The sequence below is a fragment of the Neodiprion lecontei genome, chromosome 2 (assembly GCF_021901455.1).
Source record: "Neodiprion lecontei isolate iyNeoLeco1 chromosome 2, iyNeoLeco1.1, whole genome shotgun sequence".
Lineage (NCBI taxonomy): Eukaryota > Metazoa > Arthropoda > Insecta > Hymenoptera > Diprionidae > Neodiprion > Neodiprion lecontei.
The window spans coordinates 843,958-861,627 of NC_060261.1; the positions used below are offsets into that span (position 1 = coordinate 843,958).

The following is a 17,670-nucleotide window of genomic DNA, read 5'->3' on the forward strand; positions in this document are numbered from 1 at the left end:
CGCTTTGTGAAGATCACACAACCGAAATTGATATGTCGTGTATGTCACGGTGTCAAGTCCCGAAGATCTTCGCTAGCAAGGTCTGGCCAAATAGTTTTGCATCCATCATACACATGAATTCAACAGACGAAAATTAAGTGTATTCCGAATGAGTAGATTTGGAAGGTTTTGATAAGTTTCTTACCTTTTGTTCTCTGATCAACGTCTTTGAGTAGTGTTGGTTTTGTGTGTTTCAATTTTTTGTGTGTGAGTGGTATTGTGTTTCCAGGAATCTCAGTTACTGTTGTAACCGGCTCTTTACCTTCTTCTTCGATAGTTGTTTCTTCAGTAATTTGTTTTTTATTGCCTTGTGTTATTTTACGACGCTTTTTAGTGATTTTTTTGGGCTGCCCTCCTTCAGTTACTATTTCACTTACTCTAACTTCTTCGTGAATTTCTTCAGTGACGGCTGGTTTCTGTCCCTCAGGGAACTTGTTTGAAAGAGGTGTTGTTTCGTCAACGAGTACTTCTTCAACTGCCCTGACCGTAGTGATCGGCTCTCGGCCTTCTTCTTCGACTGTTCTTTCTTCAGTGATTATCGGCCTTTCTTTTCCACGTTTCTTTATGATCTTCTTCAATATAATCTTTTTTGGTTTCTCGTGAGGGGAGTCTTCAGTGTACTTCGTTGTAATGATATCAACTGATTCCGTAACATCCTCATCTCGAGGAGCAAAATCGAGAGGTTTGTCATCGAGCATTTCTGAATCTTTGGGCTCATCAGATTTTTTCCAGGGCTTGAGTTTCACCGACTCTATCTCTTCTTCGGGTTTTTCACCCTGTCGACTCTTGAGTTTTATATCAGGTATCGCTTCAGATTCCTCTTTTTTGGGTGTTCCGGGGACGATCAGAATGGATTCGTTATCTTGCTCTGGCTTTTTTGGAGCACGCTTAGATTTCCTCTTATTCGGTATCTTGGGCTGCGATCCCTCTTTTTCCGGACTTGAAAGGGGTTCCTTGTCTTCCAACTCAGGTTCATTAAACTCAATATCGTAAGGTTCGAAAGGAGAGAGTGCCGGCTGATCACGATCTTTGGTATCTTTCGTCTTTTTATCTGGTTTAACTGTCGTTTTAGGTACCAATTGCGATTCTTCCGGCTGAATGGGTGTTTTCTTGTCAACTTTCTTTAGAGATATTTTGTCTTCCTCAATTTCTTTTCTAGGAGGTACCTTACCTTTCCCAATTTTGAGCTTGTCAGGCTTATCTTCTTCTGCAACGTTTGGTTTAGGCTTGCGCTCATAGACAGATTTGTCTTCAATTTTCTCCAAGGGAACTTTTTTAAGTTGGTCGAATTCCAAGTCCAGCTTTTCTAATTCCGTCAACTCTTTATCATCTGGTTTTCTTTTCTTGTGTTTTATCTTCTTAAGCTTCAAGGCATCTTCAACATTACGTGATAGAATACCATTTTGAATGTAATTGGGTTCGATAGTTGCGATCAAGGGATACTGTAGACCTGGAGGCCACTCGTGATCTATGATGCGACTACGTAATAAAACTGTCGGAATTTTGACCTTCTGTTTTTCATCTCTTGATTTTTTAGTAGTAGGCGTCTTTTTCAGCTTGACTTGGGCAAATAAGGGTATTTCTGGTGCAATGACTTTCGGCCTGAGCGGCTTTTGTTCAGTGATTTCAATCTTCATCAACTGCGGTTTTAGATTTGCTTTGAGCAACTCCATATCTATGATCTTATCAGCTGGTATGTTGGCTGACTTTTTGACTTTCTTTTTCGTAGTCGGTTTCTGCTTGCCTTTGGGTTCATCAATTGAGAGAGGTTGAGTGGCCTCGTCAACCGTATCTTCAGGTAGTTCGACACTAACGACGATTGGTTTTTTGCCTTCTTCTTCAACAGTCGTTTCATTTAAGATTCGTTTATGACCATCTCGCATTATCTTACTACGCTTTTTGATAACTTTCTTGGGGCGACCTTGCTCAGTCACTGTTTCAGTTACCTTAATTTCTTCATGAATTTCTTCAATGATCTTCGGTGTATCTTGTTCAGAAGTTGGTTCGAAAAGATGCGTCGATGGTCCGTCGTCGGGGGCTTCATCAATTGCGGTAACTATGGTATTTGGTTCCTTGCCTTCTTCTTCGATAGTCAATTCTTCTGTAACTTGTGGCTTACCTTTGCCTCGTTTCCGAACAATCTTCTTCTTGGTTATCTTTTTCAGTGGTTTGTCGGGTGAATCTTCAATGTACTGTGTCGTTATAGTATCAACAGATTCTGTAACGTCATCATCCCGAGGAATAAATACAAGAGGTTCGTCATCAGATGTTTCCGCGTTTTCAGGCACGTTAGCTTTTTCCCAGGGCTTAAGATTGATCACCTCAGGCTCTTCTTCAGGCTTTGCACCCTGTCGGCTTTTAAGTACGATGTCAGTATTTTCTTCAGGTTCCCTTTTCATCGGAGTCCCGGAAATAATTGGAATGGTCTCGGCATCTTGGTGCGGTTTCTTTGAAGCAGGTTTGGATTTCTTTTTTACTGAGAGCTTGGGTTTAGATTCATCTGTTTCAGGACTTGAAACAGGTTCTCTTTCTTCCATTTCAGGCTTGCTGGATTCGACGTCATAAGGTTCGAAAGAAGAGACTTCCGGCTGATCACGATCTTTGGTATCTTTCAAGTTTTTGACTGGTTTGTCTTTCTTTTTAGGTACGAATTGTGACTCTTCCGGCTGGATGAGTGCTTCTTTATCAACATTCTTCAAAGATATCTTTTCATCCGCAATTTCTTCTCTGGAAGGTACCTTACCTTTCCCAATTTTAAGTTTGCCAGGCTCACTTTTTTCTGCGGACTTTGATTTGGATTTGCGCTGGTAGACAGATTTATCTTCAATTTTTTCCAAAGGAACTTTTTTGAGTTCGTCGAATTCCAAGTCCAGCTTTTCCAATTCCGTCAATTCTTTATCAGATGGTTTTCTCTTCTTGTGTTTTATCCTCTTGAGTTTAAACGCATCTTCGACATTACGTGAAAGAATACCATTTTGTATGTAATTCGGTTCAATCTGTGTGATTACTGGATACTGTACAGTTGGAGGCCATTCGTGTGCCGTGATACGGCTACGCAACAAAACTCGAGGCATGTTAGTTTTACCACTTTTATCTTGCGGTTTCCTCGGGATGAGTACTTTTTTCAGTTTGACCTGAGCAAATAAAGGTACTTGTTGTAGACTTATTTTGGGCTTCACCGACGTTTGCTCTATCACTTCAATGTTGATGGGTTGTAGTTTCTTTGATGCTGTCTTGGGAACTTTCTTCAACTGTGTACTAGATTCTACGGTGAAGGATGGATGATCAAAATCATGAATTTCATTTGCAGGTACCTCAACAACTGTAGTGACTGGTGCTTTTCCTTCTTCGTCAACGGTAACTTCCTCCGTGACCTGTTGCTTCTTGCCCTTCCGCTTGATGATGCGTTTCTTGACAACCGTGCGAGGTTTACCTTCATGAGTTACTTCTTCCGTGACTGTGACTTGTTCGCAAGTTTCCTCACGATCGATGGGCTCTGCTCGCTCTGGAGCAGGTAATTCCTGGGTCGTTTCGTCGAAAGTCACTTCTTCCAGCGGTTTTTCGGTGATAGTCGTGACTGGGGCTTTTCCATCTTCTTCGACAGTCACCTCCTCCGTGACCTGCTGCTTCCTGCCCTTCCGCTTGACGATGCGTTTCTTGACAACTTTACGAGGTTTGCCTTCATGAGTTACTTCTTCCGTTACGGTGACTTGTTCGCGAGTTTCCTCACGTTCGACGGGCTCTGCTCGCTCTGGAGCAGGTAATTCCTCGGTCGTTTCGTCGAATGTCACTTCTTCCACCGGTTTTTCAGTGACGGTCGTGACTGGAGCTTTTCCGTCTTCTTCGACAGTCACCTCCTCAGTGACCTGTTGCTTCTTGCCCTTTCGCTTGACAATGCGTTTTTTGACAACCTTGCGAGGTTTACCCTCATGAGTGACTTCTTCCGTTACGGTGACTTGTTCGCGAGTTTCCTCACGTTCGACGGGCTCTGCTCGCTCTGGAGCAGGCAATTCCTCGGTCGTTTCGTCGAATGTCACTTCTTCCACCGGTTTTTCAGTTACGGTCGTGACTGGAGCTTTTCCGTCTTCTTCGACAGTCACCTCCTCAGTGACCTGCTGCTTCCTGCCCTTTCGTTTGACAATGCGTTTCTTGACAACCTTGCGAGGTTTACCTTCATGAGTGACTTCTTCCGTTACGGTAACTTGTTCGCGAGTTTCCTCACGTTCGACGGGCTCTGCTCGCTCTGGAGCAGGTAACTCCCCCGTCGTCTCGTCGATAATCACTTCTTCCACCGGTTTTTCAGTAATGGTCGTGACTGGAGCTTTTCCGTCTTCTTCGACAGTCACCTCCTCAGTGACCTGTTGCTTCTTGCCCTTTCGCTTGACAATGCGTTTCTTGACAACCTTGCGAGGTTTACCTTCATGAGTGACTTCTTCCGTTACGGTAACTTGTTCGCGAGTTTCCTCACGTTCGACGGGCTCTGCTCGGTCTGGAGCAGGTAATTCCTCGGTCGTTTCGTCGAATGTCACTTCTTCCACCGGTTTTTCAGTGACGGTCGTGACTGGAGCTTTTCCATCTTCTTCAACAGTCACCTCCTCAGTGACCTGCTGCTTTCTGCCCTTCCGCTTGACAATGCGTTTCTTGACAACCTTGCGAGGTTTACCTTCATGAGTGACTTCTTCCGTTACGGTGACTTGTTCGCGAGTTTCCTCACGTTCGACGGGCTCTGCTCGGTCTGGAGCCGGTAACTCCTCCGTCGTCTCGTCGTTAATCACTTCTTCCACCGGTTTTTCAGTAACGGTCGTGACTGGAGCTTTTCCATCTTCTTCAACAGTCACCTCCTCAGTGACCTGCTGCTTCCTGCCCTTCCGCTTGATGATGCGTTTCTTGACAACTTTACGAGGTTTGCCTTCATGAGTTACTTCTTCCGTTACGGTGACTTGTTCGCGAGTTTCCTCACGTTCGACGGGCTCTGCTCGCTCTGGAGCAGGTAATTCCTCGGTCGTTTCGTCGAATGTCACTTCTTCCACCGGTTTTTCAGTGACGGTCGTGACTGGAGCTTTTCCGTCTTCTTCGACAGTCACCTCCTCAGTGACCTGTTGCTTCTTGCCCTTTCGCTTGACAATGCGTTTTTTGACAACCTTGCGAGGTTTACCTTCATGAGTGACTTCCTCCGTGACGGTGACTTGTTCGCGAGTTTCCTCACGTTCGACGGGCTCTGCTCGGTCTGGAGCAGGTAATTCCTCGGTCGTTTCGTCGAATGTCACTTCTTCCACCGGTTTTTCAGTGACGGTCGTGACTGGAGCTTTTCCGTCTTCTTCGACAGTCACCTCCTCAGTGACCTGTTGCTTCTTGCCCTTTCGCTTGACAATGCGTTTTTTGACAACCTTGCGAGGTTTACCTTCATGAGTGACTTCTTCCGTTACGGTGACTTGTTCGCGAGTTTCCTCACGTTCGACGGGCTCTGCTCGCTCTGGAGCAGGTAACTCCTCCGTCGTCTCGTCGATAATCACTTCTTCCACCGGTTTTTCAGTAACAGTCGTGACTGGAGCTTTTCCGTCTTCTTCAACAGTCACCTCTTCAGTGACCTGCTGCTTCCTGCCCTTGCGCTTGACAATGCGTTTCTTGACAACCTTGCGAGGTTTACCTTCATGAGTGACTTCTTCCGTTACGGTAACTTGTTCGCGAGTTTCCTCACGTTCGACGGGCTCTGCTCGGTCTGGAGCAGGTAATTCCTCGGTCGTTTCGTCAAATGTCACTTCTTCCACCGGTTTTTCAGTGACGGTCGTGACTGGAGCTTTTCCATCTTCTTCAACAGTCACCTCCTCAGTGACCTGCTGCTTTCTGCCCTTCCGCTTGACAATGCGTTTCTTGACAACCTTGCGAGGTTTACCTTCATGAGTGACTTCTTCCGTTACGGTAACTTGTTCGCGAGTTTCCTCACGTTCGACGGGCTCTGCTCGGTCTGGAGCAGGTAACTCCTCGGTCGTCTCGTCGATATTCACTTCTTCCACCGGTTTTTCAGTAACGGTCGTGACTGGAGCTTTTCCATCTTCTTCAACAGTCACCTCCTCAGTGACCTGCTGCTTCCTGCCCTTCCGCTTGACAATGCGTTTCGTTACAACCTTGCGAGGTTTACCTTCATGAGTGACTTCTTCTGTTACGGTGACTTGTTCGCGAGTTTCCTCACGTTCGACGGGCTCTGCTCGCTCTGAAGCAGGTAATTCCTCGGTCGTTTCGTCGAAAGTCACTTCTTCCACCGGTTTTTCGGTGACGGTCGTGACTGGTGCTTTTCCATCTTCTTCCACAGTCACCTCCTCTGTGACCTGCTGCTTTTTGCCCTTCCGCTTGATGATGCGTTTCTTGACAACTTTACGAGGTTTGCCTTCATGAGTTACTTCTTCCGTTACGGTGACTTGTTCGCGAGTTTCCTCACGTTCGACGGGCTCTGCTCGCTCTGGAGCAGGCAATTCCTCGGTCGTTTCGTCGAATGTCACTTCTTCCACCGGTTTTTCAGTTACGGTCGTGACTGGAGCTTTTCCATCTTCTTCAACAGTCACCTCCTCAGTGACCTGCTGCTTTCTGCCCTTCCGCTTGACAATGAGTTTCTTCACAACCTTGCGAGGTTTACCTTCATGAGTGACTTCTTCCGTTACGGTAACTTGTTCGCGAGTTTCCTCACGTTCGACGGGCTCTGCTCGGTCTGGAGCAGGTAATTCCTCGGTCGTTTCGTCAAATGTCACTTCTTCCACCGGTTTTTCAGTGACGGTCGTGACTGGAGCTTTTCCATCTTCTTCAACAGTCACCTCCTCAGTGACCTGCTGCTTTCTGCCCTTCCGCTTGATGATGCGTTTCTTGACAACTTTACGAGGTTTGCCTTCATGAGTTACTTCTTCCGTTACGGTGACTTGTTCGCGAGTTTCCTCACGTTCAAAGGGCTCTGCTCGCTCTGGAGCAGGCAATTCCTCGGTCGTTTCGTCGAATGTCACTTCTTCCACCGGTTTTTCAGTTACGGTCGTGACTGGAGCTTTTCCATCTTCTTCAACAGTCACCTCCTCAGTGACCTGCTGCTTTCTGCCCTTCCGCTTGACAATGCGTTTCTTGACAACCTTGCGAGGTTTACCTTCATGAGTGACTTCTTCCGTTACGGTGACTTGTTCGCGAGTTTCCTCACGTTCGACGGGCTCTGCTCGGTCTGGAGCCGGTAACTTCTCCGTCGTCTCGTCGTTAATCACTTCTTCCACCGGTTTTTCAATAACGGTCGTGACTGGAGCTTTTCCATCTTCTTCAACAGTCACCTCCTCAGTGACCTGCTGCTTCCTGCCCTTCCGCTTGACAATGCGTTTCGTTACAACCTTGCGAGGTTTACCTTCATGAGTGACTTCCTCCGTGACGGTGACTTGTTCGCGAGTTTCCTCACGTTCGACGGGCTCTGCTCGGTCTGGAGCAGGTAATTCCTCGGTCGTTTCGTCGAATGTCACTTCTTCCACCGGTTTTTCAGTGACGGTCGTGACTGGAGCTTTTCCGTCTTCTTCGACAGTCACCTCCTCAGTGACCTGTTGCTTCTTGCCCTTTCGCTTGACAATGCGTTTTTTGACAACCTTGCGAGGTTTACCTTCATGAGTGACTTCTTCCGTGACGGTGACTTGTTCGCGAGTTTCCTCACGTTCGACGGGCTCTGCTCGCTCTGGAGCAGGTAACTCCTCCGTCGTCTCGTCGATAATCACTTCTTCCACCGGTTTTTCAGTAACAGTCGTGACTGGAGCTTTTCCGTCTTCTTCAACAGTCACCTCTTCAGTGACCTGCTGCTTCCTGCCCTTGCGCTTGACAATGCGTTTCTTGACAACCTTGCGAGGTTTACCTTCATGAGTGACTTCTTCCGTTACGGTAACTTGTTCGCGAGTTTCCTCACGTTCGACGGGCTCTGCTCGGTCTGGAGCAGGTAATTCCTCGGTCGTTTCGTCAAATGTCACTTCTTCCACCGGTTTTTCAGTGACGGTCGTGACTGGAGCTTTTCCATCTTCTTCAACAGTCACCTCCTCAGTGACCTGCTGCTTTCTGCCCTTCCGCTTGATGATGCGTTTCTTGACAACTTTACGAGGTTTGCCTTCATGAGTTACTTCTTCCGTTACGGTGACTTGTTCGCGAGTTTCCTCACGTTCAAAGGGCTCTGCTCGCTCTGGAGCAGGCAATTCCTCGGTCGTTTCGTCGAATGTCACTTCTTCCACCGGTTTTTCAGTTACGGTCGTGACTGGAGCTTTTCCATCTTCTTCAACAGTCACCTCCTCAGTGACCTGCTGCTTTTTGCCCTTCCGCTTGACAATGAGTTTCTTCACAACCTTGCGAGGTTTACCTTCACGAGTGACTTCTTCCGTTACGGTGACTTGTTCGCGAGTTTCCTCACGTTCGACGGGCTCTGCTCGCTCTGGAGCAGGCAATTCCTCGGTCGTTTCGTCGAATGTCACTTCTTCCACCGGTTTTTCAGTTACGGTCGTGACTGGAGCTTTTCCATCTTCTTCAACAGTCACCTCCTCAGTGACCTGCTGCTTCCTGCCCTTCCGCCTGACAATGCGTTTCGTTACAACCTTGCGAGGTTTACCTTCATGAGTGACTTCCTCCGTGACGGTGACTTGTTCGCGAGTTTCCTCACGTTCGACGGGCTCTGCTCGGTCTGGAGCAGGTAATTCCTCGGTCGTTTCGTCGAATGTCACTTCTTCCACCGGTTTTTCAGTGACGGTCGTGACTGGAGCTTTTCCGTCTTCTTCGACAGTCACCTCCTCAGTGACCTGTTGCTTCTTGCCCTTTCGCTTGACAATGCGTTTTTTGACAACCTTGCGAGGTTTACCTTCATGAGTGACTTCTTCCGTGACGGTGACTTGTTCGCGAGTTTCCTCACGTTCGACGGGCTCTGCTCGCTCTGGAGCAGGTAACTCTTCCGTCGTCTCGTCGATAATCACTTCTTCCACCGGTTTTTCAGTAACAGTCGTGACTGGAGCTTTTCCGTCTTCTTCAACAGTCACCTCTTCAGTGACCTGCTGCTTCCTGCCCTTGCGCTTGACAATGCGTTTCTTGACAACCTTGCGAGGTTTACCTTCATGAGTGACTTCTTCCGTTACGGTAACTTGTTCGCGAGTTTCCTCACGTTCGACGGGCTCTGCTCGGTCTGGAGCAGGTAATTCCTCGGTCGTTTCGTCGAATGTCACTTCTTCCACCGGTTTTTCAGTGACGGTCGTGACTGGAGCTTTTCCATCTTCTTCAACAGTCACCTCCTCAGTGACCTGCTGCTTTCTGCCCTTCCGCTTGATGATGCGTGTCTTGACAACTTTACGAGGTTTGCCTTCATGAGTTACTTCTTCCGTTACGGTGACTTGTTCGCGAGTTTCCTCACGTTCGACGGGCTCTGCTCGCTCTGGAGCAGGCAATTCCTCGGTCGTTTCGTCGAATGTCACTTCTTCCACCGGTTTTTCAGTTACGGTCGTGACTGGAGCTTTTCCATCTTCTTCAACAGTCACCTCCTCAGTGACCTGCTGCTTTTTGCCCTTCCGCTTGACAACGAGTTTCTTCACAACCTTGCGAGGTTTACCTTCACGAGTGACTTCTTCCGTTACGGTGACTTGTTCGCGAGTTTCCTCACGTTCGACGGGCTCTGCTCGCTCTGGAGCAGGCAATTCCTCGGTCGTTTCGTCGAATGTCACTTCTTCCACCGGTTTTTCAGTTACGGTCGTGACTGGAGCTTTTCCGTCTTCTTCGACAGTCACCTCCTCAGTGACCTGTTGCTTCTTGCCCTTTCGCTTGACAATGCGTTTTTTGACAACCTTGCGAGGTTTACCTTCATGAGTGACTTCTTCCGTTACGGTAACTTGTTCGCGAGTTTCCTCACGTTCGACGGGCTCTGCTCGCTCTGGAGCAGGTAATTCCTCGGTCGTTTCGTCGAATGTCACTTCTTCCACCGGTTTTTCGGTGACGGTCGTGACTGGTGCTTTTCCATCTTCTTCGACAGTCACCTCCTCAGTGACCTGCTGCTTTCTGCCCTTCCGCTTGACAATGCGTTTCTTGACAACCTTGCGAGGTTTACCTTCATGAGTGACTTCTTCCGTTACGGTGACTTGTTCGCGAGTTTCCTCACGTTCGACGGGCTCTGCTCGCTCTGGAGCAGGTAACTCCTCCGTCGTCTCGTCGATAATCACTTCTTCCACCGGTTTTTCAGTAACAGTCGTGACTGGAGCTTTTCCGTCTTCTTCAACAGTCACCTCTTCAGTGACCTGCTGCTTCCTGCCCTTGCGCTTGACAATGCGTTTCTTGACAACCTTGCGAGGTTTACCTTCATGAGTGACTTCTTCCGTTACGGTAACTTGTTCGCGAGTTTCCTCACGTTCGACGGGCTCTGCTCGGTCTGGAGCAGGTAATTCCTCGGTCGTTTCGTCGAATGTCACTTCTTCCACCGGTTTTTCAGTGACGGTCGTGACTGGAGCTTTTCCATCTTCTTCAACAGTCACCTCCTCAGTGACCTGCTGCTTTCTGCCCTTCCGCTTGATGATGCGTTTCTTGACAACTTTACGAGGTTTGCCTTCATGAGTTACTTCTTCCGTTACGGTGACTTGTTCGCGAGTTTCCTCACGTTCGACGGGCTCTGCTCGCTCTGGAGCAGGCAATTCCTCGGTCGTTTCGTCGAATGTCACTTCTTCCACCGGTTTTTCAGTTACGGTCGTGACTGGAGCTTTTCCATCTTCTTCAACAGTCACCTCCTCAGTGACCTGCTGCTTTTTGCCCTTCCGCTTGACAATGAGTTTCTTCACAACCTTGCGAGGTTTACCTTCATGAGTGACTTCCTCCGTGACGGTGACTTGTTCGCGAGTTTCCTCACGTTCGACGGGCTCTGCTCGGTCTGGAGCAGGTAATTCCTCGGTCGTTTCGTCGAATGTCACTTCTTCCACCGGTTTTTCAGTGACGGTCGTGACTGGAGCTTTTCCGTCTTCTTCGACAGTCACCTCCTCAGTGACCTGTTGCTTCTTGCCCTTTCGCTTGACAATGCGTTTTTTGACAACCTTGCGAGGTTTACCTTCATGAGTGACTTCTTCCGTTACGGTGACTTGTTCGCGAGTTTCCTCACGTTCGACGGGCTCTGCTCGGTCTGGAGCAGGTAACTCCTCCGTCGTCTCGTCGTTAATCACTTCTTCCACCGGTTTTTCGGTGACGGTCGTGACTGGTGCTTTTCCATCTTCTTCGACAGTCACCTCCTCCGTGACCTGCTGCTTTTTGCCCTTACGCTTGATGATGCGTTTCTTGACAACTTTACGAGGTTTGCCTTCATGAGTTACTTCTTCCGTTACGGTGACTTGTTCGCGAGTTTCCTCACGTTCGACGGGCTCTGCTCGCTCTGGAGCAGGCAATTCCTCGGTCGTTTCGTCGAATGTCACTTCTTCCACCGGTTTTTCAGTTACGGTCGTGACTGGAGCTTTTCCATCTTCTTCAACAGTCACCTCCTCAGTGACCTGTTGCTTCTTGCCCTTTCGCTTGACAATGCGTTTTTTGACAACCTTGCGAGGTTTACCTTCATGAGTGACTTCCTCCGTGACGGTGACTTGTTCGCGAGTTTCCTCACGTTCGACGAGCTCTGCTCGGTCTGGAGCAGGTAATTCCTCGGTCGTTTCGTCGAATGTCACTTCTTCCACCGGTTTTTCAGTGACGGTCGTGACTGGAGCTTTTCCATCTTCTTCAACAGTCACCTCCTCAGTGACCTGCTGCTTTCTGCCCTTCCGCTTGATGATGCGTTTCTTGACAACTTTACGAGGTTTGCCTTCATGAGTTACTTCTTCCGTTACGGTGACTTGTTCGCGAGTTTCCTCACGTTCGACGGGCTCTGCTCGCTCTGGAGCAGGCAATTCCTCGGTCGTTTCGTCGAATGTCACTTCTTCCACCGGTTTTTCAGTTACGGTCGTGACTGGAGCTTTTCCATCTTCTTCAACAGTCACCTCCTCAGTGACCTGCTGCTTTTTGCCCCTCCGCTTGACAATGAGTTTCTTCACAACCTTGCGAGGTTTACCTTCACGAGTGACTTCTTCCGTTACGGTGACTTGTTCGCGAGTTTCCTCACGTTCGACGGGCTCTGCACGCTCTGGAGCAGGTAATTCCTCAGTCGTTTCGTCGAATGTCACTTCTTCCACCGGTTTTTCAGTGACGGTCGTGACTGGAGCTTTTCCGTCTTCTTCGACAGTCACCTCCTCAGTGACCTGTTGCTTCTTGCCCTTTCGCTTGACAATGCGTTTTTTGACAACCTTGCGAGGTTTACCTTCATGAGTGACTTCCTCCGTGACGGTGACTTGTTCGCGAGTTTCCTCACGTTCGACGGGCTCTGCTCGGTCTGGAGCAGGTAATTCCTCGGTCGTTTCGTCGAATGTCACTTCTTCCACCGGTTTTTCAGTGACGGTCGTGACTGGAGCTTTTCCGTCTTCTTCGACAGTCACCTCCTCAGTGACCTGTTGCTTCTTGCCCTTTCGCTTGACAATGCGTTTTTTGACAACCTTGCGAGGTTTACCTTCATGAGTGACTTCTTCCGTTACGGTGACTTGTTCGCGAGTTTCCTCACGTTCGACGGGCTCTGCTCGCTCTGGAGCAGGTAACTCCTCCGTCGTCTCGTCGATAATCACTTCTTCCACCGGTTTTTCAGTAACAGTCGTGACTGGAGCTTTTCCGTCTTCTTCAACAGTCACCTCTTCAGTGACCTGCTGCTTCCTGCCCTTGCGCTTGACAATGCGTTTCTTGACAACCTTGCGAGGTTTACCTTCATGAGTGACTTCTTCCGTTACGGTAACTTGTTCGCGAGTTTCCTCACGTTCGACGGGCTCTGCTCGGTCTGGAGCAGGTAATTCCTCGGTCGTTTCGTCAAATGTCACTTCTTCCACCGGTTTTTCAGTGACGGTCGTGACTGGAGCTTTTCCATCTTCTTCAACAGTCACCTCCTCAGTGACCTGCTGCTTTCTGCCCTTCCGCTTGACAATGCGTTTCTTGACAACCTTGCGAGGTTTACCTTCATGAGTGACTTCTTCCGTTACGGTAACTTGTTCGCGAGTTTCCTCACGTTCGACGGGCTCTGCTCGGTCTGGAGCAGGTAACTCCTCCGTCGTCTCGTCGATATTCACTTCTTCCACCGGTTTTTCAGTAACGGTCGTGACTGGAGCTTTTCCATCTTCTTCAACAGTCACCTCCTCAGTGACCTGCTGCTTCCTGCCCTTCCGCTTGACAATGCGTTTCGTTACAACCTTGCGAGGTTTACCTTCATGAGTGACTTCTTCTGTTACGGTGACTTGTTCGCGAGTTTCCTCACGTTCGACGGGCTCTGCTCGCTCTGAAGCAGGTAATTCCTCGGTCGTTTCGTCGAAAGTCACTTCTTCCACCGGTTTTTCGGTGACGGTCGTGACTGGTGCTTTTCCATCTTCTTCCACAGTCACCTCCTCTGTGACCTGCTGCTTTTTGCCCTTCCGCTTGATGATGCGTTTCTTGACAACTTTACGAGGTTTGCCTTCATGAGTTACTTCTTCCGTTACGGTGACTTGTTCGCGAGTTTCCTCACGTTCGACGGGCTCTGCTCGCTCTGGAGCAGGCAATTCCTCGGTCGTTTCGTCGAATGTCACTTCTTCCACCGGTTTTTCAGTTACGGTCGTGACTGGAGCTTTTCCATCTTCTTCAACAGTCACCTCCTCAGTGACCTGCTGCTTTCTGCCCTTCCGCTTGACAATGAGTTTCTTCACAACCTTGCGAGGTTTACCTTCACGAGTGACTTCTTCCGTTACGGTGACTTGTTCGCGAGTTTCCTCACGTTCGACGGGCTCTGCACGCTCTGGAGCAGGTAATTCCTCGGTCGTTTCGTCGAATGTCACTTCTTCCACCGGTTTTTCAGTGACGGTCGTGACTGGAGCTTTTCCATCTTCTTCGACAGTCACCTCCTCAGTGACCTGCTGCTTTCTGCCCTTCCGCTTGACAATGCGTTTCTTCACAACCTTGCGAGGTTTACCTTCATGAGTGACTCCTTCCGTTACGGTGACTTGTTCGCGAGTTTCCTCACGTTCGACGGGCTCTGCTCGCTCTGGAGCAGGTAATTCCTCGGTCGTTTCGTCGAATGTCACTTCTTCCACCGGTTTTTCAGTGACGGTCGTGACTGAAGCTTTTCCATCTTCTTCGACAGTCACCTCCTCCGTGACCTGCTGCTTTTTGCCCTTCCGCTTGATGATGCGTTTCTTGACAACTTTACGAGGTTTGCCTTCATGAGTTACTTCTTCCGTTACGGTGACTTGTTCGCGAGTTTCCTCACGTTCGACGGGCTCTGCTCGCTCTGGAGCAGGTAATTCCTCCGTCGTCTCGTCGATGATCACTTCTCCCACCGGTTTTTCAGTAACGGTCGTGACTGGAGCTTTTCCGTCTTCTTCGACAGTCACCTCCTCAGTGACCTGTTGCTTCTTGCCCTTTCGCTTGACAATGCGTTTTTTGACAACCTTGCGAGGTTTACCCTCATGAGTGACTTCTTTCGTTACGGTGACTTGTTCGCGAGTTTCCTCACGTTCGACGGGCTCTGCTCGCTCTGGAGCAGGTAATTCCTCCGTCTTCTCGTCGATAATCACTTCTTCCACCGGTTTTTCAGTAACGGTCGTGACTGGAGCTTTTCCGTCTTCTTCGACAGTCACCTCCTCAGTGACCTGTTGCTTCTTGCCCTTTCGCTTGACAATGCGTTTTTTGACAACCTTGCGAGGTTTACCCTCATGAGTGACTTCTTCCGTTACGGTGACTTGTTCGCGAGTTTCCTCACGTTCGACGGGCTCTGCTCGGTCTGGAGCAGGCAATTCCTCAGTCGTTTCGTCGAAAGTCACTTCTTCCACCGGTTTTTCAGTTACGGTCGTGACTGGAGCCTTTCCATCTTCTTCAACAGTCACCTCCTCAGTGACCTGCTGCTTCCTGCCCTTTCGCTTGACAATGCGTTTTTTGACAACCTTGCGAGGTTTACCTTCACGAGTGACTTCTTCCGTTACGGTGACTTGTTCGCGAGTTTCCTCACGTTCGATGGGCTCTGCTCGCTCTGGAGCAGGTAATTCCTCGGCCGGTTCGTCGAATGTCACTTCTTCCACCGGTTTTTCAGTGACGGTCGTGACTGGAGCTTTTCCGTCTTCTTTGACAGTCACCTCCTCAGTGACCTGTTGCTTCTTGCCCTTTCGCTTGACAACGCGTTTTTTGACAACCTTGCGAGGTTTACCTTCGTGAGTGACTTCTTCCGTTACGGTGACTTGTTCGCGAGTTTCCTCACGTTCGACGGGCTCTGCTCGCTCTGGAGCAGGTAATTCCTCCGTCGTTTCGTCGAATGTCACTTCTTCCACCGGATTTTCAGTAACGGTCGTGACTGGAGCTTTTCCGTCTTCTTCGACAGTCACCTCCTCAGTGACCTGTTGCTTCTTGCCCTTTCGCTTGACAATGCGTTTTTTGACAACCTTGCGAGGTTTACCTTCATGAGTGACTTCTTCCGTTACGGTGACTTGTTCGCGAGTTTCCTCACGTTCGACGGGCTCTGCTCGCTCTGGAGCAGGTAATTCCTCCGTCGTCTCGTCGATAATCACTTCTTCCACCGGTTTTTCAGTAACGGTCGTGACTGGAACTTTTCCGTCTTCTTCGACAGTCACCTCCTCAGTGACCTGTTGCTTCTTGCCCTTTCGCTTGACAATGCGTTTTTTGACAACCTTGCGAGGTTTACCTTCATGAGTGACTTCCTCCGTGACGGTGACTTGTTCGCGAGTTTCCTCACGTTCGACGGGCTCTGCTCGCTCTGGAGCAGGTAATTCCTCGGTCGTTTCGTCGAACGTCACTTCTTCCACCGGTTTTTCAGTTACGGTCGTGACTGGAGCTTTTCCATCTTCTTCGACAGTCACTTCCTCCGTGACCTGCTGCTTCCTGCCCTTCCGCTTGACGATGCGTTTCTTGACAACCTTGCGAGGTTTACCTTCATGAGTGACTTCTTCCGTTACGGTGACTTGTTCGCGAGTGTCCTCACGTTCGACGGGCTCTGCTCGCTCTGGAGCAGGTAATTCCCCGGTCGTTTCCTCGCAAGTCACTTCCTCCACCGGTTTTTCAACATCAAAAATGTCTCTGGCCTCCTCTACCTTCGTCGGCCTGATCTCCTCGATGTCCCCAGTATCGGATACTTCTTCAATAGACATAAATTGTTTTCTAGGTATTGTCGGTAATTCCGACTTTATGTTTTCTATCTCCTCTTCGATCACTACAATATTGTCATCTTCCTTTGTAGATGGTTTTCTCCTACGGATCGTGGTCCTCTTTGTCTTTACCGCTGCTGTTGCCTCCTCATCATCTCCACGTGTGAATTTAGTCGTGTATTCTTCAGTCACCTCTGTGTCAGATTCACTATTCATTTGTGTTGTTATCTTTGGGGTTTCGTGTGTTAAAGTGTGTTGTGTGTATGTTGTTTGGTGGTGTAGCGCTCGTGCTTCTGTTGTTTCTGAAATTTCACAGAATAAGTGTTGTGTGAGTATTGTTACACGTGTAGCTAGTAGCTGCTGAGGTTTGACTTCCGTCTCGCGTGATAGTTGAAGAGCACAGGGTCAACAGTTTTCATTCAATCATACTGCTAAACGTCGACTCCAATAACCGCACCAAGTATTTTCTACCTACCTAGATACTTTCATCCGTGTTGTTTCTTTCGAGTTACAACCCAGTGCTCTCAACTCCACATTAGTGTGTACTGTTTGTGTTGTGTGTCGATTTGTGTGTGTACCCGTTTGTGTGTGTGTGTGTGTGTATGTATTCTGTTTCTCAGGACCAACGTTCCTGTGTAACGCGTGTTATACCTGGTGTGTCACCTACCTTGATTCACTGCTCACTCTCCCTCGCAACCTAGTATCGGAATACTATCTTAGTTTTCCACACACCGTTATTTAAATTCTACTTCATCCTTTTAGCACATTTTCAAACTCGATGATCAAACGTTTCATACTCGCTTCATCTGTCCATAGACTGTTTTACATGTGAAGCCGCTTACCGATTACGTTCATCGCCGTCACAAAAGAAATGGGAATTCAGAAGTTTGTCCGATTCTCTGTGTACTTAGACTTGTACAGGAATAGCAGGTTCTTTAAATATGATTGGATTCCAAATTTTATTACTTTTTCTTCTACTCATGAATGCCTTTTTGTTTACTGCGTTAAGGGTGTGCCCCAGTCGATTTCGACGTTTACGTATATCTTCCCAAATATCTAAGTCCTCGTATCTTGAACGGAAGAATGGGTTCAACAGCCCCATTTTATATGCAACTCCGACCAAAAACACTTAAACACATTTTTACTTCACGTAAAAATGAAGAAATGGCACAGATTCTACGAAATAACAATAGTAAATTCGAAGAATTAATGCAACGTTATCATTTCTGCGTCAAATAAAAATGCCGAAAAGTGTTTTTGTTCAAAATTGCGTATGGAATGGGGCTGTTCGTCTCTTATTCGTGTTCGTGATACGTGGATTTCGATATTTGGAGACACATACAACTACGCTGAAAGCAACTACGGGTCCCCTCAAACGCGGAGCCGATTTCTCTTCCCGTTCAGACGGATTACCGGTCCTTGATTCTTCCAGTTCGTT

At 48.5% G+C, this 17,670-nt stretch overlaps 1 protein-coding gene across 3 annotated transcripts in view; it reads right to left on the minus strand.

Annotated features, from left to right (window-relative positions):
* Positions 1 to 17,670, minus strand: part of LOC107220428 (titin) — a 67,029-nt gene that overhangs the window by 23,281 nt on the left and 26,078 nt on the right. For all 3 annotated transcript variants that reach the window (XM_046732918.1, XM_046732919.1, XM_046732917.1), the window contains one exon: positions 185 to 16,534. In XM_046732918.1, coding sequence (XP_046588874.1) covers positions 185 to 16,534 — 16,350 coding nt within the window. The remainder of the gene's footprint in view (positions 1 to 184; positions 16,535 to 17,670) is intronic.